The sequence below is a fragment of the Physeter macrocephalus genome, unplaced genomic scaffold (genome assembly GCF_002837175.3).
Source record: "Physeter macrocephalus isolate SW-GA unplaced genomic scaffold, ASM283717v5 random_163, whole genome shotgun sequence".
In the NCBI taxonomy this organism is placed as follows: domain Eukaryota; kingdom Metazoa; phylum Chordata; class Mammalia; order Artiodactyla; family Physeteridae; genus Physeter; species Physeter macrocephalus.
Genome location: NW_021145483.1, coordinates 30,700 through 49,547, shown reverse-complemented (window position 1 = coordinate 49,547; position 18,848 = coordinate 30,700). Strand labels below are relative to the sequence as shown.

The 18,848-nt window shown below is 56.3% G+C and overlaps 2 protein-coding genes across 6 annotated transcripts in view; one reads left to right on the top strand and one right to left on the bottom strand.

Annotated features, from left to right (window-relative positions):
* Positions 1-9,226: 9,226 nt before the first annotated feature.
* Positions 9,227-18,825, top strand: MFSD12 (major facilitator superfamily domain containing 12). Of its 3 annotated transcripts, none has more exons than XM_028484611.2 (9): positions 9,227-9,526; positions 13,353-13,563; positions 15,352-15,490; positions 15,611-15,793; positions 16,085-16,177; positions 16,272-16,364; positions 16,772-16,942; positions 17,027-17,121; positions 18,267-18,825. In XM_028484611.2, exons 1-9 carry the CDS (start codon positions 9,229-9,231, stop codon positions 18,481-18,483), a joined length of 1,500 nt encoding a protein of 499 aa, XP_028340412.1. In that variant the 5' UTR covers positions 9,227-9,228; the 3' UTR covers positions 18,484-18,825. The 3 variants fall into 3 exon arrangements, with proteins under 3 accessions (XP_028340412.1, XP_023989919.1, XP_028340411.1); XM_024134151.3 differs by having other exon boundaries at positions 16,772-17,121; positions 18,267-18,397; positions 18,511-18,825; XM_028484610.2 differs by having other exon boundaries at positions 16,772-17,121.
* The window catches only part of TEKTIP1 (tektin bundle interacting protein 1), an 11,899-nt gene continuing 3,787 nt past the window's right edge, over positions 10,737-18,848 (bottom strand). For 2 of the 3 annotated variants that reach the window (XR_003678333.2, XM_028484614.2), the window contains one exon: positions 17,163-18,210. Coding sequence is in view for 2 of the 3 variants with exons in the window: in XM_028484614.2 (XP_028340415.1) it covers positions 17,912-18,210 (299 nt within the window). In the remaining variant the exon portion in view is untranslated. Of the gene's footprint in view, positions 11,995-17,162; positions 18,211-18,848 lie in introns of those variants that run through there. The other variant, XM_028484613.2, reaches the window with a different exon arrangement.

Genomic DNA, 18,848 nt, shown 5'->3' with positions numbered 1-18,848 from the left:
GACCAGGAGGCTGGGATGCTGCGAGGATGAAACCGGGAGCTGGGCTGGAAGCATTTAGGAAAAGGTGGTGTGGACAGGAAAATTGCAAGGACCTCGTGAAGATGGAGGGCCAGGAGACTCTGCCCTGGGATCTTGGGGACCCCCAGGCAGCAGCCTGGTCTTCTTACAGCCTGGACTGGGGTTGCCTCTGACCCCAGGATGCTAGTTGTGGTTACTGGGTGCTCATGATGGCCCGTTAGAACCTAAACAATCTGCCGACATCACCTTCCGGTTCTCACCTCCCTGCACTTTCCTCCTCACTCCGCACCGGCTACCTCGATGTTCCTCAGATACCTACATTTCATTCATTCCCACCTCTGGGCCTTTGCACGTGCTCTTTCTTCCACCTGGAGTGCCTTTCCCCCAGATTAAATGGCCCCCTTTTCAGTGAGACTTTCCCAGGCTTGTACCCCACCTCGTCTTATCTTTTCCCCATATGTTCGTTTGCTCCCTGTGAGCTGCCTGTTTGCTCATTGCTATATTCCCAGCACCCAGAACAGTGCCCACAAGCGCTCTCCATACATATATGTTGAATAAACAAATAAATGAATCATGTAAATTTCTAACAGGCAGGTGCAGCAGCTTTGGCAAACAGTCTGGCAGTTCTTCAAAAGGTTAAAAAAACAAACCATGGAGTTACCATGCGATCCATCCATTGCACTCCTAGGGATATACCCAAGAGAATTTAAAACATACGTCCACAAAGAGACTTGTACATGAATGTTCACAGCAGCAAGATTCACACTAGTGCAAAAGTGGAAACAGGGACTTCCCTGGTGGCGCAGTGGTTAAGATCCTGTGCTCCCAATGCCGGGAGCCAGGGTTCAATCCCTGGTCAGGGAACTAGATCCCACATGCATGCCACAACTAAGGAGCCGGCGAGCCGCAACTAAGGAGCATGCCTGCCGCAACCAAGACCCAGCACAACCAATTAAATAAAATTTAAAAAAAATTTTTTTTAAAGTGGAAACAACCCAAATGTCTATCAGTTGATGAACAGATAAATGCTGTGGTCCATCCATCCAATAGAATATCATTGGCCATAAAAAGGAATAAATGGCTGATTCACGCTACAACAAGGATAAGCCTTGAAAACATTAGGCTCAATGAAAAATGCCATCACAAAAGCCCACACAGTGTATGATTCCATTTATGTGAATTGTCCAGAACCAGCAACGCCAGAGAGACAGGAAGTGGGTTAGTGGTTGCCTGGGGCTAGAGAATCAGTGGGGAGGGGCAATGGAGAGTAATTGCTAATGGGCACGGGGTTTCTTTTGGGGGTGCTCAAAATGTTCCAAAATTAGACTGCGGTGATGGTTGCATAACTCTTTAAATATACTAAAACCCATGCAACTGTACACTTTAAATGGGTGCATTATCTGGTGTGTGAATTAAATCGCAATGAACCTGTATTTCGAAGAGCCAGCCCAGGGCTGAGGAAGATGAGCAGTTCCCCGGAATCTTGACAGACCCGGATTCCACACCCTGCTCTGCTGCTTCATCCGATGTGGCACTTCCCACTCTCGCTTGCCTCTCTGCTGGGTTATAAACTATCAATATCTAGGTGAGAATTCCAAGCTAGAAGACAGGGGAAGACCCGCCCTCCGAGCCCCGCCTCCTTGGCTTGATTGACAAGGCTGGTGTTGGCATAGAAACTGCCCTTCCACTTCCAAGGTACCACACAAGGAATTCAGGGGTCTTCCTGTGTATCAAAAATAAATGAAAGGTTTTGAGGTTGATTTTTAAAATTTTTATTGGAGTAGAGTTGATTTACAATGTTGTATTAGTTTCAGGTGTACAGCAAAGTGAATCTGTTATACACATACATATAGGCACTCTTTTTAGATTCTTTTCCCATATAGGCCATTACAGAGGATTGAGTAGAGTTCCCTGTGCTATATTGTAGGTTCTTATTAGTTATCTGTTTTATAAATGGTAGTGTGTATGTGAATCCCAACATTACAATTTATTGAGGTTGATTTTTTAAAATTTATTTTATTTTTTGCTGCATTGGGTCTGTTGCTGCACGGGCTTTCTCTAGTTGCGGCGCGGCGAGCAGGGGCTACTCTTCGTTGCAGTGTGCGGGCTTCTCATTGCGGTGGCTTCTCTTCAGTAGTTGTGGCACGCGGGCTCAGTAGCTGTGGCTCGCAGGCTCAGTAGTTGTGGTACACGGGCTTAGTTGCTCCGCGGCATGTGGGATCTTCCTGAACCAGGGCTCGAACTCGTGTCCCCTAGCATTGGCAGGCGGATTCTTAACCACTGCGCCACCAGGGAAGTCCCTATTGAGGTTGATTTTGAAAGAAGTTTGGAGTCTTTGGCATCAAGACAAATTCCTTGCTGTGTGAGTATTTTCTAGAAAAAACAAAAGTGTCTTGAGTCCAAACTGCATTGCATTCAGTCCAATGCATGCAGTCCAGACACACACCACCCCCCAACAAACAACATGTAAGAAGCAGCATTTCTGCTGTTTGACTTTACATCCTTCATATGTTTATCTAAAAGCAGATCCTTTTGCCCCCGAATTATAAATAGGTTTTTCCTGGCAACAACGTTCTCTCAAGTCCTAGCTCTCAGTAAAACCAGGAACTCTAGCTGTCTAATGTCATATAATTTCATGCTAGTTTCTTTGCATTCATTTCTGTGCTCCATTTGGAAATGTTTATAGTATGAAATCAGGAAGAGTATCCTGATTTGTGGTCCTAGAAATATGAGATCTGTTAAGGATGGCTTAAATGTCTTTGTTTACAAAATTAATTTTATTATGCAAATAACATGCAAATTCATTTCATTTGTACAAAATTAAAGTAGTGTATGAAGGCCACCATACCTCCACCATACTCTCCATTTTCAGCTTGTTACATTTCTTAGCAAAACTTCTCCTAGACACACACACACACACACACACACACACACACGCACACGCACTCTATGAGTTTCCTAGGGCTACAGTTCTGGGGGCCAGAAGTCCAAGATCAAGGGCTTGGTCAGGATTGGTTCCTTTTGAGGCCGTGAGTCTGCCCCATGCTGTTTGTGCTCTCCCAGCTTCCGGGGGTCCCTGGCGATCTGCGGCGTTCCTTGACTTGTAGAAGCATCACGGCATCTCTGCCTTCATGCGCACATGACGTTCCCCGTACGTATGTGTCTGTGTCCAAATTTCCCCTTTTTCTAAGGTCACTGGTCATGCTGTACTAGGGCCCACTCCGCTTCAGCTGTGACTCACCATTATATCATTACATCTGCAGTGACTCTATTTCCAAATAAGGTCACATTCTGAGGTCCTGGGGGTTAGGACTTTCACCTAGGAATGTTGGGGGGACACAGTGCAGGACTTCCCTAGCGGTCCAGTGGTTAAGACTCCACGCTGGCAATGCAGGGGGCCCGGGTTCGATCCCTGGTCAGGGAACTAGATCCCACATTCCCCAACCAAAGATCCCGTGTGTGGCAACGAAGATCCCGTGTGCCACAACTAAGACCCTGCACAGCCAAATAAATTAATTAATTAAAACTAAAACAAAAACAACACGTGCGCGCGCGCGCGCGCGCACACACACACACACACACACACACACGAGTGTGAATGTATTCCTATAAGGAATGTGAGCTCACATCTTGCTTTCTGGGATCACATGGCCATCATGCTGTGAACATCCCCTGCAAACTGTGAGTCCATAGCCTTTCTCCCACTAGTTTTATATGTGAGGTCCAGAGCAGTGCCTCGTTCCCTCTGGCGCTGGGTAACATTCCACAGCAGGACCGCATCACCGCCTGTTTAACGAGCCCTGGCTGACGCAGGTTCTGGTCCTTCTCCATATGACTGTATTGCAGCCCTTGCTTCAAATGTTCCCAACCTGCTGTCTGATGCCCCTGGTTAGCTGTTCCAGGGTAGGTAGGAAGACATGAAATTACTGGGGTGTGGTGCCTCCCGTTTATTTTTTTATTTTTATTTTTTTTGGCCACGCCGTGCTCATGTGGGACCTTAGTTCCCAGACCAGGACCAGGGGTCGACCCTGTGCCTCCTGAATTGGGAGCACGGGGTCTTAACCACTGGACAGCCAGGGAAGTCCCTCATTTACTTTTTTTTTTTTTTTAAGTTTTTTTGATGTGGACCGTTTTAAAAGTCTTTACTGAATTTGTTACAATATTGCTTCTGTTTTATGTTTTGGTTTTTTGGCAGCGAGGCATGTGGGATCTCAGCTCCCCGACCAGGGATTGAACCTGCTCCCCCTGCGTTGGAAGTCAGAGTCTTAACCACTGGACCACCAGGGAAGTCCCCCGTTTATGTTTTTAATGCTTATTTGCCAACATAGGGTGGTTCAACTTCTCTCCCCGCCAGGAAGGATCAGGGTGTTGTCGGTGCTCCCAGGATATCCCAGCCCTGCTCAGGCTTTTTTACAGAGTGAATTTAATACAGGGGATGGCTTTCATTGGCATTGAAGGGCCGAGAAGGCAAAAGGGAAACACAGAGGTATCCGCTGCCGGAATGAAGGGGTGTGGAGACAGGGGTCTCAGACCTCTGAGGAGGTGGCACCCCCACTGCTGCTGGACCCTCAGGAGCTCAGGGAGGTGGCGCTGAGCCCCAGCTGTGTGACTTGGGCAATTTATCAAAACTCTCTGCACCTCAGTTTGCTCCCTCTGTGAAGTAGGATAATAACCATGTCTGCCTTTATGAGGTCGGTGGAAGGACATAATGAGTTTAATTCACGGCACAGTGCTCAGAAAGATCAGAGAAGGCCCTGCCTAGGGGTAGGGATGGTGACAGGAAGGAGAGATAAATGCCCAGCCCTCAGGGTAGGACAGAAGGACAGACAAGGATTGGCTAGTCTTGTCCACGGAGACTGAAGCCCCTGTTACAGAGAATTTTCTACTGCAGTGGTTCCCACCTGGGGGCAATTTGCCCCCTCCCCTGCCCCTGCCCGATGTCTAGAGACCGGTGGGTGGGGACCAGAGATGCTGCAATGCCCAGGCCATCCCTCACCACCGAGAACAATCCAGTGCCAACTGTCAATACTGGCCAGCTTGGGAAACCCTGTTCTAGGGCCCAGGAAGTTCTTTACCTGTCTGATCTCCCCAAGGCCTCCCAAGAACTCTATTCAGAGTTGCTACTCTCACCTCCATTTCACAGAAAGGGAAACTGAGGCCCGGTGGCTTGCATGAAACTGCCTGGGTTTGGTCTTGGCTGTGGGCTCTGCACAGCCACCCAGGGATCTAAGGAAATTTCTTCTGAGCCTCTGTCCGAACGCTCCCTCTCCGAGTGCCCCCCCACCCCCCATTTTGACCTGGGTCAGAAGAAGATCAAAACAAGCACCTCTCCTGAGGCTGGACAGCAGCCACCGGGACATCTGATCTCCAGCTGGGAGGAGGGGAGACGCGGGTCTGGCGCGTCTGAGGGGGCTGGGGATGCTCTGGGGGCATCAAAGGATGTCCAGATCTCTCCTGACCGCAAGCCTGTCTGTCCTTCTGTCCTTCCCTGAGGGCTGGGCATTTATCTCTCCTTCCCGTCATTCCTTCCCCTAGGCAATGGCCTTCTCTGATTTTCCCAGCAAGTCTGCCCCCGCCTCTTATTTGGGTCATGTATGCCCTCCACTGGTGTCCCAGCCATGCAGCTGAGGCCTGCTTTGGAGTAAAGCGCCCTCACCCTCATCCTCACCCCCACAGGCTTTTTATCCGACCCTCCCCGCTTCTAAAAACTCTCCTGTGGCTCCAGTGACCCGGGGGTAACGTCCCAACTTCTCCTCTCTCACTCAGTCACCCTTTTTGGTCTGATCCTTCCAGCCCCAGCACTGACCACGGGGGGGGGCTCGGAGGGTGTGGCTCCGCCCCCCCCACCTTAAGACTAGGGACTTCAGAAGCTTTGGGGGTCCAGCATTGCTCAGCCTGAGACCAGATGCACTGAATGAATGAGTTCATGAATGAATGAATGAATGAGTTCATGAATGAATGAGTTCATGAATGAATGAGTTCATGTATGAATGAATGAATGAGTTCATGAATGAATGAATGAATGAGTTCATGAATGAATGACTGATGATGCTCGGGAGGCAGCTCCCTGGCTCCCCCAGGGTCAGAATCAGCTCTGTTCCTGCCTTCCCCACAGAGTCAGGGCCAGGAAATACTAGCTGACTCTAACAGCACAAGGACCCAGAGATCAGAGATGTGCTGGTGCTTCTGCCAAATGTCCCCTCGTTCCCCTGCTGCATCTGCCCCAAGGGGCTGCGGGGATGACGTCTTGTGTTCCTGACCCACACAGGAGGCGGATAAGAGGGAAAACTGAGCCACCTTTCCCTCCAGGTGGGCTCTCTCCTGCCAGTGAATAAATAACTCAAAGATACTGGAAGTCACACGAAGCTCAGTTGGAAACTTGAATCCGCCTCTTGTTAGCTGCTTGCCCTCTGGCAAGGGACGTCTGTCTGAGCCTCAGTTTCCTCATCTGTAAAATGGGTGTGGGGACTTCCCTGGTAGCACAGGGGTTAAGAATCCACCTGCCAATGCAGGGGACACAGGTTCATGCCCTGGTCCAGGAAGATCCCACATGCCGCGGAGCAACTAAGCCCGTGCGCCACAACTACTGAGCCTGTGCTCTAGAGCCTGCGAGCCGCAACTACTGAGCCCATGTGCCGCAACTACTGAAGCCCGTGCGCCTAGAGCCCGTGCTCCACAACAAGAGAAGCCACTGCAATGAGAAGCCCGCGCACTGCAACGAAGAGTAGCCCCCGCTCGCCGCAACTAGAGAAAGCCCGTACGCAGCAACAAAGACCCAGTGCAGCCAAAAACAAATACTTTTATATATATTAAAAAAAAGAACAGAAGCAATATTGTAACAAGTTCAATAAATAAAGACTTTAAAAAAATGGGTGTGAAGTGCTGAGGGATGAAAGGAGAGGAGGAATGCAAATAAAAAGCTTAGCCTAGTATTTTTTAAAAATATTTATTTGGCTGCACTGAGTCTTAGTTGCAGCATGCAGGATCTTTTTTTAGTTGCAGCATGCGAACTCTTAGTTGCAGCATGTGGTATCTAGTTCCCTGACCAGGGATCGAACCTGGGCTCCCTGCACTGGGAACTCCGCAGAGTCTCAGCCCCTGAACTACCAGGGGAGTCCCTAGGCTAGTAATTTTAAAAGTCGTCTTCCATTTCCTTCGGAGAAATCAAAGGGGAGCATGCCCATCAGGGAGGAAAGACTTGTGGTTCTTATCTCTCCTAATCCATTTATCAAAGATCTGGGTCTACCCCTTATCTCCTTTCTTCCCCTGCCAGGCTATCTGTCTTGGAGCCACTATTCCCCATCCACACCAGTTTTTCAGGCTCCTTTTCATGAAAGAATTGTGGGTGGTCTGCGTCCGTGTGGTCGTCTGGGCCAGGCACCCCTTGGGCTGCCTGGGCTTCAAGTTTATAAGTGGGTTCCCCTCTGTTTCCCAATTTCTGTCTGCATTTCTGACTCTCTGCCTGTATGTCCACCATTCAATCGTTTGACAGATGTTTCTTGAGTTCCTACTGTGTGCCAGGCATCGCTGGGGACAACGCAGTGACTAAGACGGACCCGGTTCCTGCCTTCACAGGGATCATGGTCCAGTGGGGGAGACAGTTACAATTGGGGCGGGGAGAGGAAGAGGTGTCAGGGTTGTGATGGGGGCAGCCCAGGACACTGTGGAACCCGGAGTAATAACCGAGGAGGGAGGAGAGGGTGCTGGAAAGCCTTTCTGGCTGAGAATATTGAGAGAACGCTTAAAGGGCTTCCCTGCTTGTCCAGTGGTTAAGACTCCTCGCTTCCACTGCAGGGGGCGCGGGTTCCATCCCTGGTCAGGGAATTAAGATCCCACCTGCCGCGCGGTGAGGCCAAAAAAAAAAAAAAATAAATAAAGATAACGCTTATATCCTTTTAAACATACATTATACCCATTCTAGAGCTCGGGAACTGAGGCCCCACGAAATGGACTCGTCCCAGCTGGAAGAGCTAGGAGGGGGTGGGGCTGGGGCTGGATCCCGTGACTCTGGCTCCAGAGTGGCTTCCACTGCAGGGGGCGCGGGTTCCATCCCTGGTCAGGGAATTAAGATCCCACCTGCCGCGCGGTGAGGCCAAAAAAAAAAAAAATAAATAAAGATAACGCTTATATCCTTTTAAACATACATTATACCCATTCTAGAGCTCGGGAACTGAGGCCCCACGAAATGGACTCGTCCCAGCTGGAAGAGCTAGGAGGGGGTGGGGCTGGGGCTGGATCCCGTGACTCTGGCTCCAGAGTGCAGGTTTTAAACCACTGCTGGTGGAGACCCGGAGGCCGGGGGAGCTGCACCCTACGCTTGGAGGAACTTGAAACTGCTTGCGTGGTGACCCAATCGTGGGAGGGCTGTTGGAAGGAGGATGGGGAGGGGTCCAGAGCACAGGCCTCAGAGTCGCATGCACTTGACTCACTGTGCGCCCCAGAGCACCTGCGTCCCCTCTCTGGGCGGGTTTGTCGCCTGTGAAATCGGAGATTTGCCCCGCCTCCTACTCTGCTGCGATGAGAAAATCCACGTGGGGCGCTCGGCACAGTCAGCGCTCATTAAATGCCAGCTGGTGTTAAAATTCTGATTATCCCCATTATTATCGTTAATAACTAAATAATTAGAACTAATGCGTCCTCTCTGCATCCGATTGGGTTTCTCCGCGTCGGGAAATCACCGAGCCCCAAGAGAGGCGAGGTCGGACTCAGACCTCTCTTCCACCCACCCACGCCCCGAACCCACCCCGTCTGCCCCGGCCTACAGCAGGCAGGCCTCGCAAATTTGCAGGCAGGCTGAGATGGCGCGGGCCTAGAGACGGGGGTGTGATTAGGGGTGCCCTTGGCGTCGCCCCCCACTTCCGTGGGAGGGGTCCGCAAACCACTGTGAGACCGTCGGGCGCTAGGACCCAGCAGCCCCGTCGGTGCCGGGTGTTGAGGCCGGGCTACCCCCGAGACCACGCCTCTCTTCGTGATGATTGGCTTTCCGTCCCTGGCCTGCGGCCCCGATTGGCGGACGCGGACGCCGCTCCCGGGATTCCCCGCCCCGCCCGAGCTAGTCTCGGGTTCACCGGGTTAGTTGCCGCAAAAGCGGTCGGCGGGGCGGGCGGGGCGGAAGAGGGTAGCGAAGCAGGAAGAGAGGGGCGCGGGCAGCCCGGGCCGGGGGGCCCGTCTGCCGGCGCCGGACGGACGCGCCGAGCCCGGAGCGCCGCCATGGGCCCGCGGCCCCCGGCGGCCGGAGCGGGGGCGCCCCCGCGGCCGCTGTCCCTGGTCGCGCGGCTGAGCTACGCCGTGGGCCACTTCCTCAACGACCTCTGCGCGTCCATGTGGTTCACCTACCTGCTGCTCTACCTGCACTCGGTGCGCGCCTACAGCTCGCGCGGCGCCGGCCTGCTGCTGCTGCTCGGTCAGGTGGCCGACGGGCTGTGCACGCCCCTCGTGGGCTTCGAGGCTGACCGCGCCGCAGGCCGCTGCGCCCGCTTCGGCCCGCGCAAGGCCTGGCACCTGGTCGGTAAGCCCCGGCCCGGACTCCCCCATCCGACTGCCTGCCTCAGGGCCCGAACCTCCCCGCTCTGTCCCACTGCTCCGTCCTCTCTAATTGCCCAACCCATGAGCCTTCCCATCTGTCTGCTTAACTGCCCAGTACCCCTTCTGTTTGTCTGTCGCATGGCTGCCGTCTGACCCGCGGAGCCTCCTCCGTCTGACCGTGTGAACGTCCACTATCACTTTTCTTTGTCTAATCCTCCGGGGCACCCTGAACCCTCTCTGGGTTGGGTCTACTGCCAGCGCCTCCTCCGTCAGTCTGTCTGGTCTGGCCTGACTTCATCTGTATCAGGGTGACCACCCAGGACAACCCTTGAGTCAGGCGGCCTAGAGTCCCCTCTGTCTGTCTGTTCCCCCAGTGCACTTTGTGCATCCATCCCCTCCCTCATCTCGGGCAACCTGGCACTTGGTGGCTTTGGGGAGCTGTCCTGGGAACTGGGTTGGGGACCGGGTGAGCCAGAAGGGTCGGGGTTCTGTGCTTGTCGGGCTGATGGGATGGGGGTCTGCAGAGCAGGTAACGGGGTCATCCTCTGTTTGTTATGAGGGAGTTACCTGGACTAGAGGGCTGTTGGTGAGGGGAGGAGGTGGGTCCCACGGGGGCCGGGGCACCCTTCCCGGTGCACACCCATGATAAGGCCCGGCTCCTGGCATCCTTCTCTGCCCGCCCGGACCCTGGGCCCTGCGATTAGCCCTGGCCGCTTTGCCTGCTGTTCTTTCCCTGGCAGAAGTACCCGCCGCATCCTGGCGCTTGGGGCATGCCGGGCATTTCAGGAGGCAGAACCAGGAATCCTGCCCGCTTCTGGGAATTCTGGGCGGCAGCTTTCCAGAAACCAGGAGGGCCGGCTGGTAACTCCTTGCCCTTGGGAACAATGACTGAGGAGGCAGTGATTTGCCCTGGCCCTCATGAGGGACATTTTTCCAAGGTACAGCAGATCTCCAAGTTGCCTGCAAGTGGCTGGCATTGCTGTGGCCGCGGCTTAGGGGCTGGATTTCAGTTTCTTAGACACTGAGGATGCCCAGGCTGTTCTTGGGGTCACATTAGGCTAGCAGCCCGGGTGTGGGGGCGCGGGGGGAGCGGGGAGCAGGGAGAGGTACGTGACTCAGACCCCAGACCGAGGTATCCCTCTGCGGGCTGCGGTTGGGATTGCTTACAGAGCTGAGCCCAGAGTCTCAAATGCAGTTTTGTTCATAATAGTTGGGTAGACCCGTTGACACACAAAAAAGGTAGTTGTTGGGTCAGAGAGATGTGAGGGCTCTTTTCTCTGGGGCAGACAGGTGAGCCCCCTCTAAGGAGATGGGAGTCAGCCACAGGTAGGTTTGCCTGGCAGTGGACGTTGCATGTGCAAAGGCCCTGAGGTGGGACCTCGTAACAGCCTGTCTTCCCGTTTTGTAGGTGGGGGCTGAGGTTCAGCGACGGTCCCACCTGACCCCAGAGGGAGACGCTGAGTCCCCTTGCAGAGGGGAGGTTAGGGTCGTGGAGGCACCTTTGTCAGTACACTGAAGGCTTTGTGTTTATGCCTTCAGCTTATGATGGGTGCCCCAACCAGATACCAGGGCCTCCACCTGTGCCCTTTCCCTGCACGTGCAGAGATCCAGGAAGATCTGTGGAGAGAGGAAGCGAGGGTGGCCCCTTGTGATGCCTGATAAGGTGACTTGAGTGAAGGTCACCTCAGCCACAGTGCTCACTTCTCTTTTTTACCCGAGTCTGTGGGTGGTGGGGACGGACTCATTCTTTCCCTTAACAAGACCCTCGGGGCTCCCCGTCTAGCGCAGAGAGGACCCGGAAAGCCAGACATGGACACTCCTGTTGGGTCCAGGCTGGGGCGGGTGGGTAGACTGGGCTTCGTAGGAAGGAGCAGAGCTCTGGAGGAGGGGACATTAGCTTTGGGGTTTTGAAGGACGAATAGGAGTGTGTGTGTGTAGGGGGGCACTCCAAGTAGTTGAAACAGCTTTTGCAAAGGTGTGACATCTCATGGCTTTGAAGTTGCTGAGACAGGAAGTGGCTCAAAGTAGTAGTAGCTCCCAATTTCACACATTAACTCTCATTTCTCATGCCAATTTTGTGAGGTATTTTTATTAGATCCCTTTCCTGGAAACGGAGGCCCAGAGAGGCAGTCACTCGCCCAAAGTCCCCCAGCCAGGCAGCGTGGCCCTGACAATGGTTAACATGGCCTGGGCAGCAGCAGGGTAGAGTCCATCCTGCCAGGGCAGCACATTCTTCTGACCAGAGTCTACAGTTCCTGTCTGGCCCTGGGTGGCCGCCAGGCCACCAGGAATCTGCCTGGGGTGCCTCTTCCAGGCACCAGTTCCAGAGAAATACCAAGCGTGGTTTTGGTTTCATTTCCCAGTTCCTGGACTGTTGGGGCCGGCCCAGGGTCTGGAGAATGAGGTCACCTCCGGGGCCTGGTGGGGAGGAAGGAAGTCTGGCTCCAGGCGCTGTGGAATGGGAGGAGAAAGGTGGAGGGCTGGAGGGAAGGCGCATGGCTCGGAGTCCAGCAGGCTGGCCTTGCAGCTCTGCAGCTCACTCAGTGGGCCTCAGTTTCCTCATCAGGAAATGGGGTTAATAATAACATTCACCTCTTTGGGCTGTTTTAAATAGAGGCCACTATTATTATTATTCACTCATTCAAAAGATCTTGATGTGCCAGACTCTATATTGGGTGCCAGGGACACAGAAGTGACCTGGAGAGACCTGTTACCCACCCCCCAGACAGAGAGACAAAAGAATTCCTGTGTGTGCAAAGGGGTATGAAGGAGAGAAAGCAGGGTTCAGACAGAGGGTGTCAGGGTGGGGAGGGGACTGCTGGTGACTGGGCTGGTCGGGGGGGGAGCTTCTTTGAGGAGGTGGCATTTGAGTTGAGTCTGGGAGGGATGAAGAGGAGATGTCATGGGAAAAGCATTCCAGGCAGAAGGGGACAGCCTGTGCAAAGGCCCTGGGGCAGGAGGAACAGGGAGGAGGCCCGGGTGGCTGGAGCAGAGTGAGTGAGGGGGAGAGAGGGCGAGAGAGGGAGGAGGGGACGGGGCAGGGTGGGTGGTGCAGGCCCCTTTGGGACTTTGGGGAGAACTTGAGCTTGTTCTGAGGTATGAGTGTTTTCCAGGGAGAGGCCCCCTTGTGGGCTGACGGGGACACTAGGAGGGACACTAGGACTCGGGAGGGCAGGATCCGGCCCAGCCCCGCCCAGCGTCACCTGGGCCTCCTGACTCCTGGCAGCCCCACAGGACGCCTGGTAGGAGCTGGGAGGAAAAGGCCCCCTTCGTGGGCGAGGCGGGAAGGGGAAGTGATGGGGGTAAGTGGCGCATCTGTGGTGGGCAGTTCCCCAGGGGACCTCCACAGCGCCCCTTCAACCTGCTGCGTGGCCTCAGGCTCGGCTTGTTTCCCCAGCTGTCACCAAGGGGGCAAACTTGGCAAGCCCCCATTCTTGCCCCCTATCACCTGGCCCTGCCCCTGCATGGTTACAGCATGTGGCGGGCTCTGTGTCAGTTCCCCCGTCACACACAAGGGGCGTAGGGCCTGGACTGGGAGGCCCAGCCCCTCTGTCCTGTTCGGCTATGTGTCCTCAGTGGGGCCCCAGATCTCTCGGCCTTAGTTCCCCACCTGTCACAGGGGCTGTAAGCCTGGGGAGCCCCAGGGTGCTGACGCCCACTCACTGTGTGACTTTGTTGTGTGTGTGTTTGCGGAGGGGGTCTCTAACCTTTTCCATGTCTCGGTTTTGTCGCCGCCCGCTCGCCTGGGGAGCCCCGGGCCAGCGTGGGAAGGCCCTTCAGTGCGCCCGCCCCGCTCTGCTCGTCCACAGGCACCATCTGCGTCCTGCTGTCCTTCCCCTTCATCTTCAGCCCCTGCCTGGGCTGCAAGGCCACCACGCCTGAGTGGGTTGCCCTCCTCTACTACGGGCCCTTCATCGTGATCTTCCAGTTCGGCTGGGCTGCTACGCAGATTGCCCACCTCAGCCTCATCCCGGAGCTCGTCACCAACGACCATGAGAAGGTGGAGCTCACGGCTCTCAGGTGCTACCTTCGGGGCAGGGCGGGCAGGCGTGCAAAGAGCAGGCACAGCGGGGGGCCCAGGGCCACCCTCCACGTCTGGGCTCTGCTTGGCTGTGCGGCTCTGGGACTCGGCCCCAGCGTGGGCATCTGTAAATTAGTGTATTATTCGGCCGGTGCTGCGTAACAAGTGAGCACCAAGTTAGCAACTTCAAACAGCACACATTGACCCCCTGCTGGTTTCTGTGGGTCAGGAGTCTGGCTTGGCTTAGCTGCGTTCTCAGCGTTAGTCTTGAGGCTGCAATCAAGGTGTCGACTAGGGCTGGGGTGTCATCTGAGGCTTGGGGTCCCTCTACCCTGCTCCTGTCATTGTTGGCAGTGTTTGTCTTCTTATAGATTTAGAAGTCTTGGGGGCTGGGACTTCCCTGGCGGTCTAGTGGTTAAGACTCTGAGCTTCCACTGCAGGGGGCATGGGTTCGATCCCTGGTCGGGGAACTAAGATCCTGCATGCCGCAGGCACGGCCAAAAAAAGAAGTCGTAGGGGCTTGCTGCTGCTTTGAGGCCAGCACGAGTCTCTCATCTCAGGGATGGTGTGAGCCCACTTTCTGAGGGTCGCCTGATTAGGTCAGGCCCACTCAGGATAATCTCCCTTATTTACATCTACAAAATCCCTTTACCTTTGCCAACTGTTACCTAACACGGGCTTGACATCCCATCACATCCACACGTCCCGTTCCCCGAGGGGAGGGGGTTAGAGGGGGGCGGGGGGGGGCAGGCCATGGGAAAGTCTGAGCCGTCTTAGAATCCCGCCTCCCACACGTGGGTACAGCTGGCGCCCAGCGCGTCCGCTGCCTTGCTTGAGGTGCTGAAGGAGGTGATGCTGCATGTGATGGTAGCAGGAGCACTTTTGGAACGCTTGCCGTGGGCTGGGCACAGTTCCGTTCCGGGCCTGTAACGCAGAAGATCTTGAATTCTCACGACCAGCCCGAGAGGTTGTCATGTGCCCAGGGGCAGGGCTGGAGCAGAGTGGGGCCTGTGCAGTGGAAACAGGGATCAGGAGATGACAGTTCTCGGCAGGAGGGACGTCACGCGTGAAGGTGGCCATGCGGGCGTAAGTGCTCGTCATGAGAGCCCTGCCTGTCTGAGCCCAGTTCCCCATTATGGCCGAGAGCTGCGGGCACTAACGGCGGGGGTTGCTCAATGCCTGGGGCCCCCGAGGGCCCCAGCTGAGGGGGACAGGCTGGGCCCGGTAGAGGCCAAGCTCTGGGCGCTTTCTACCCGCAAGTGCTTTACCACCTGCCTCGTGTCGTCTTCGCCTTGACCTCTGCGGGTGTTCTTGTTCTCACTTTCAGAAAGGGAAATGGACTCCTGGTGAGATCCAGAGGCTCCTCGCCCCGGCCGAGGCCCTAGGCGGGACATGGCTCTGGGGCTGCAGGCAGGAGTGGACTCAGATGACTCTAGACAATGGAGCCCTTGCCCAGCTGAAGCCCAGGATTTCTGGGTATCTTGGGTTCTCAGGCTTCTGGATTGCAGGCCTGACTCGGCCCTGCTTTGCTGAGTCTCTACATTCAGGCCCCAGGCAGACGGGACCTCACGGTGGGGTCTTGGGCCAGAGAAATCAGATATGTGCAGGCTGGGGAAACTGAGGCCAGTAGAGGCTTTCCTGGGCTACCCAGTGTGTTGGTGGCTGAAATCACCTGGCCGGAGGTTCCCCAGACGCCACAAGCAGCTCTGACTCTACGCCTGCCTCGGGAGGGAGTGGTTGCGTGGCTCCCGGGCTGCCCTGCTGAGGCCTCGCCTGTGCCCCGGCAGGTACGCCTTCACCGTGGTGGCCAGCATCACCGTCTATGGGGCTGCCTGGCTTCTGCTCCACCTGCAGGGCTCTTCCCACATGGGATCCACCCAGGATATCTATGACCAGCTGGGGGTCCAAGATGTGCCGGTGTTCCGGGTGAGCTGGGGCCCGGGGTGGGCCAAGGCTGGCTGCTGCCTGGGTGGGACAACCCCAAGGCCCTGAACTCAGGGCTTGGGCCGAGAGTCGCTGCTGACCCCTCTCCTGCCCGGTCCCCAGAACCTCTCGCTGTTGGTGGTGGGCGTTGGAGCTGTCTTCTCACTGCTGTTCCACCTGGGCACCAGGGAGGGGCGCCGGCGGCAGGTGGAGGAGCCAGATGAACACAGTCCCCTGTTGGCCCCTGCTACTGCCCGGCCCTTGCTGCTCTGGAAACACTGGCTTCGGGAGCCGGCCTTTTATCAGGTACATCATAGGGGCAGAGGGTGTTGGAGTTGATGCCCCTCTCCCACCAGGCCCTTACTCTGTGCGGCTGCAGGCAGGGATGGCAGACATTGGAGCAAACGTAGCCCCTTCTCCAGTCACACCCAGGGCAGACATTACTAATCAGTCACCGCTCTCTTCTCCACCTGACCAGCTAGGCAGTCACTACTAATGGATCAGGTGCCAGCTGCAGGGTTACTCACGTTGGCCCCCAGTGCTCCCCGCTTATGGGAGTAGAGGAGGGCCCCCTCTGACTCGTCCCTCTGTTTACAGGTGGGCTTGCTGTACATGAGCACGAGGCTCATTGTGAACCTGTCCCAGACATACATGGCCATGTACCTCACCTACTCCCTCAACCTGCCTAAGGTGAGCCGGCCGGGTGGCGGGGTGTGGGGCCCCGAGCCTGATGAGCCGCACCTGCCATGCCTGTGCCTGCTCTGCCCCCGTTCTGCCCCGACAGAAGTTCATCGCCACCATCCCGCTGGTGATGTACCTCAGCGGCTTCCTCTTCTCCTTCCTCCTGAAGCCCGTCAACAAGTGCATCGGGAGGAATGTGAGTGGGCCGGGCAGAGGGGAGGAGGGTGCCTTGCAGAACCTGGGCGACTCCAGACCACGGCCCAGCGTGGGAGCCAGAGGGTGGCCGGCGTGACTGAGGAACTGAATGCTTCATTTTGTTTCCTTTTAATTGACTTGCGTTGAGACCCAAGTAGCCGCCCACCTCTAGTGGCAGGCGTGACAAGACAGCATAGCCCTAGAACATCTGCTCCATGGAGCTTGGAGCACCTCTGAGGCCCAGAATCTCAGAATCCTCTGAGGTCAGAGCTGGGGGCTCCTTAGGGATAACCCAACTCAAACCCCCCTTTGCTGGGGTTGGGGGCCGACTGAAGATCAGAAAGGGCAGGTACCAGGCTCAGGGCTGCCCAGCGAGGCGGGCCTGACGCCAGGCCGGGCTCTCTGCAGATGACCTACTTTGTGGGCCTCCTGGTGATCCTGGCCTTCGCAGCCTGGGTGGCACTGGCAGATGAGCTGGGTGTGGCTGTGTATGTGGTGGCTGTGCTGCTGGGCATGGGCTGTGCCACCATCCTCGTCACCTCGCTGGCCATGACGGCTGACCTCATCGGCCCCCACACGGTAGGGCTGCTGAGCCAGTCTGGGTTGGGGTTTGGGACCAGGGCCGAGGCCTGGGATGCTGATCCCCTGCCCGTGTTCCCCCAGCACAGCGGAGCCTTCGTGTATGGTGCCATGAGCTTCTCGGACAAGGTGGCCAATGGGCTGGCAGTCATGGCCATCCAGAGCCTGCACCCCTGCTCGTGAGTACCCCTATCCATTCGTTGTCGTGTTTAATGAGCTGTGCTGAGGCCGTGCTGCGCGCCAGGCGCTGCCTCAGGTCGGCTAATTCCATGAGAACAGAAGACCCCGCTCCCCAGTGGCCTCACAGCCAGGGAGACGGGGTTATTCCCCACCTCGAGCACCCATTTATTTACTGAGCTGACAGTCTGTCCTGGGCCGGGTGCTGAGGACACACAGATGGATCAGGGGGATGTGAGCAGACAGGGCAGAGGGAGAGCCTGGAATCCCTGTAGTTCAGACCCTCAGAACCTAGGGTTCCAGCCCCAGATGGTTCTAGACCTGAGTTTGCACCCTGCAGAAGCCCAGGATTTGGGAATGAAAGCTGGCCTGGCCCTCTGTCCTCATGGAGCTGGGGACGACATGAGCCACATGAATAATCTCATGAATAAATGTGTACAAAGGGTGTGAAGGACACCACTTGGGGAGGACCGACTGGGGCGAGAAGTCAGGAAGGGCTGCCTTGAGGTGACATGGGACCCGAGACCTGGAGGATGTCAGGGAGTTCTAGGCATATGGGGAGGAACAGCCTGTGCAAAGGCCCCGGGGCAGGACTGTGCCTGGCATGGTGGAAGGACAGCAATGAGGCCCTGTGTGTCTGGAGCAGAGCGAGCGAGGGGGAGAGAGGGAGGAGGGGAGGGCAGGGAGGGGACAGGTCGTGCAGGGCCTTGTGGGCCACAAGGAGGACTTGGGTTTTTGCCCCAAGGGAGGTGGGACCCTGGAGGGCTGTGAGCAGAGGGGGCGGGGCCTGACTCAGGTGCTCACAGGTGCCCTCTGGCGGCTCCTGCGGGGAGGACAGACAGGGAAGGGAGGGTGGGAACAGGGGAGGGGACTAGGATGGTGGGGGGCAGGTGGTGACGGGGCTGGATCCTGAGGGAGGAGAAATGGGCAGTCTGGGGTAGACTTGGAAGGCAGAGCTGACCTTACTGACTGAAGTATCAGATGTTGGCGGGGAGGAGGGGGTTGAGGGCAACCACTTGGTCCTGGCCTGAGTGCTGGGAAAGATGGGGTGCCCCGGCTGAGATGGGAGGAGCAGGAAGTCCAGGCTGGGGCTGGAAGATACCGACAGACGTCTGCTCACCCCCTTCTGCCTTTCCCCCGCCCCCAGCTCAGAGCTCTGCTGCAAAGCCTGCGTGGCCTTCTACCACTGGGTGATGGTGGCCGTGACGGGTGGCGTGGGCGTGGCCGCCACCCTGGCTCTGTGCTGTCTCCTGGTCTGGCCCATCCGCCTTCGGAGTTGTGAGTTGCAGGCGCCGCCACCCCACAAAAGCCCCAAACCAGCCATGGGTGTAGGTCTGGGCCAGGAGAGGCCCCGCCCTCCCTAACCCCACTTCCACCCCCTTCTCTTGCAGGGGACCCTGGAGCCCAACCCTGACACTGCCCCACGGTCCCTTACCCTTTGTAAATTAACTGCGACTGTGAACACTCGCTGCTCAACGAGGCCTGGAGCGGCCCCTTTGCTGCTCTGATCCCACCCTGCGTCTGTCCCGTCCCTGCCTGGCTGCGGGGTCGGGTCGGGTCGGGGTGGGGGGCTTGGTGGGCGCGGTCAGGATGGGTGGGATCCTAGCAGCTTATCCCCGCTAGGGCGGGGACACCGAGCTAGGCCCTCTGGTATTCAGGGGCTGGTGGGGTCCTTGTGGGCCTGGTGTACCCCAGTCCCAACTCTAACCCACCCCCCCCCCCCAGCTGT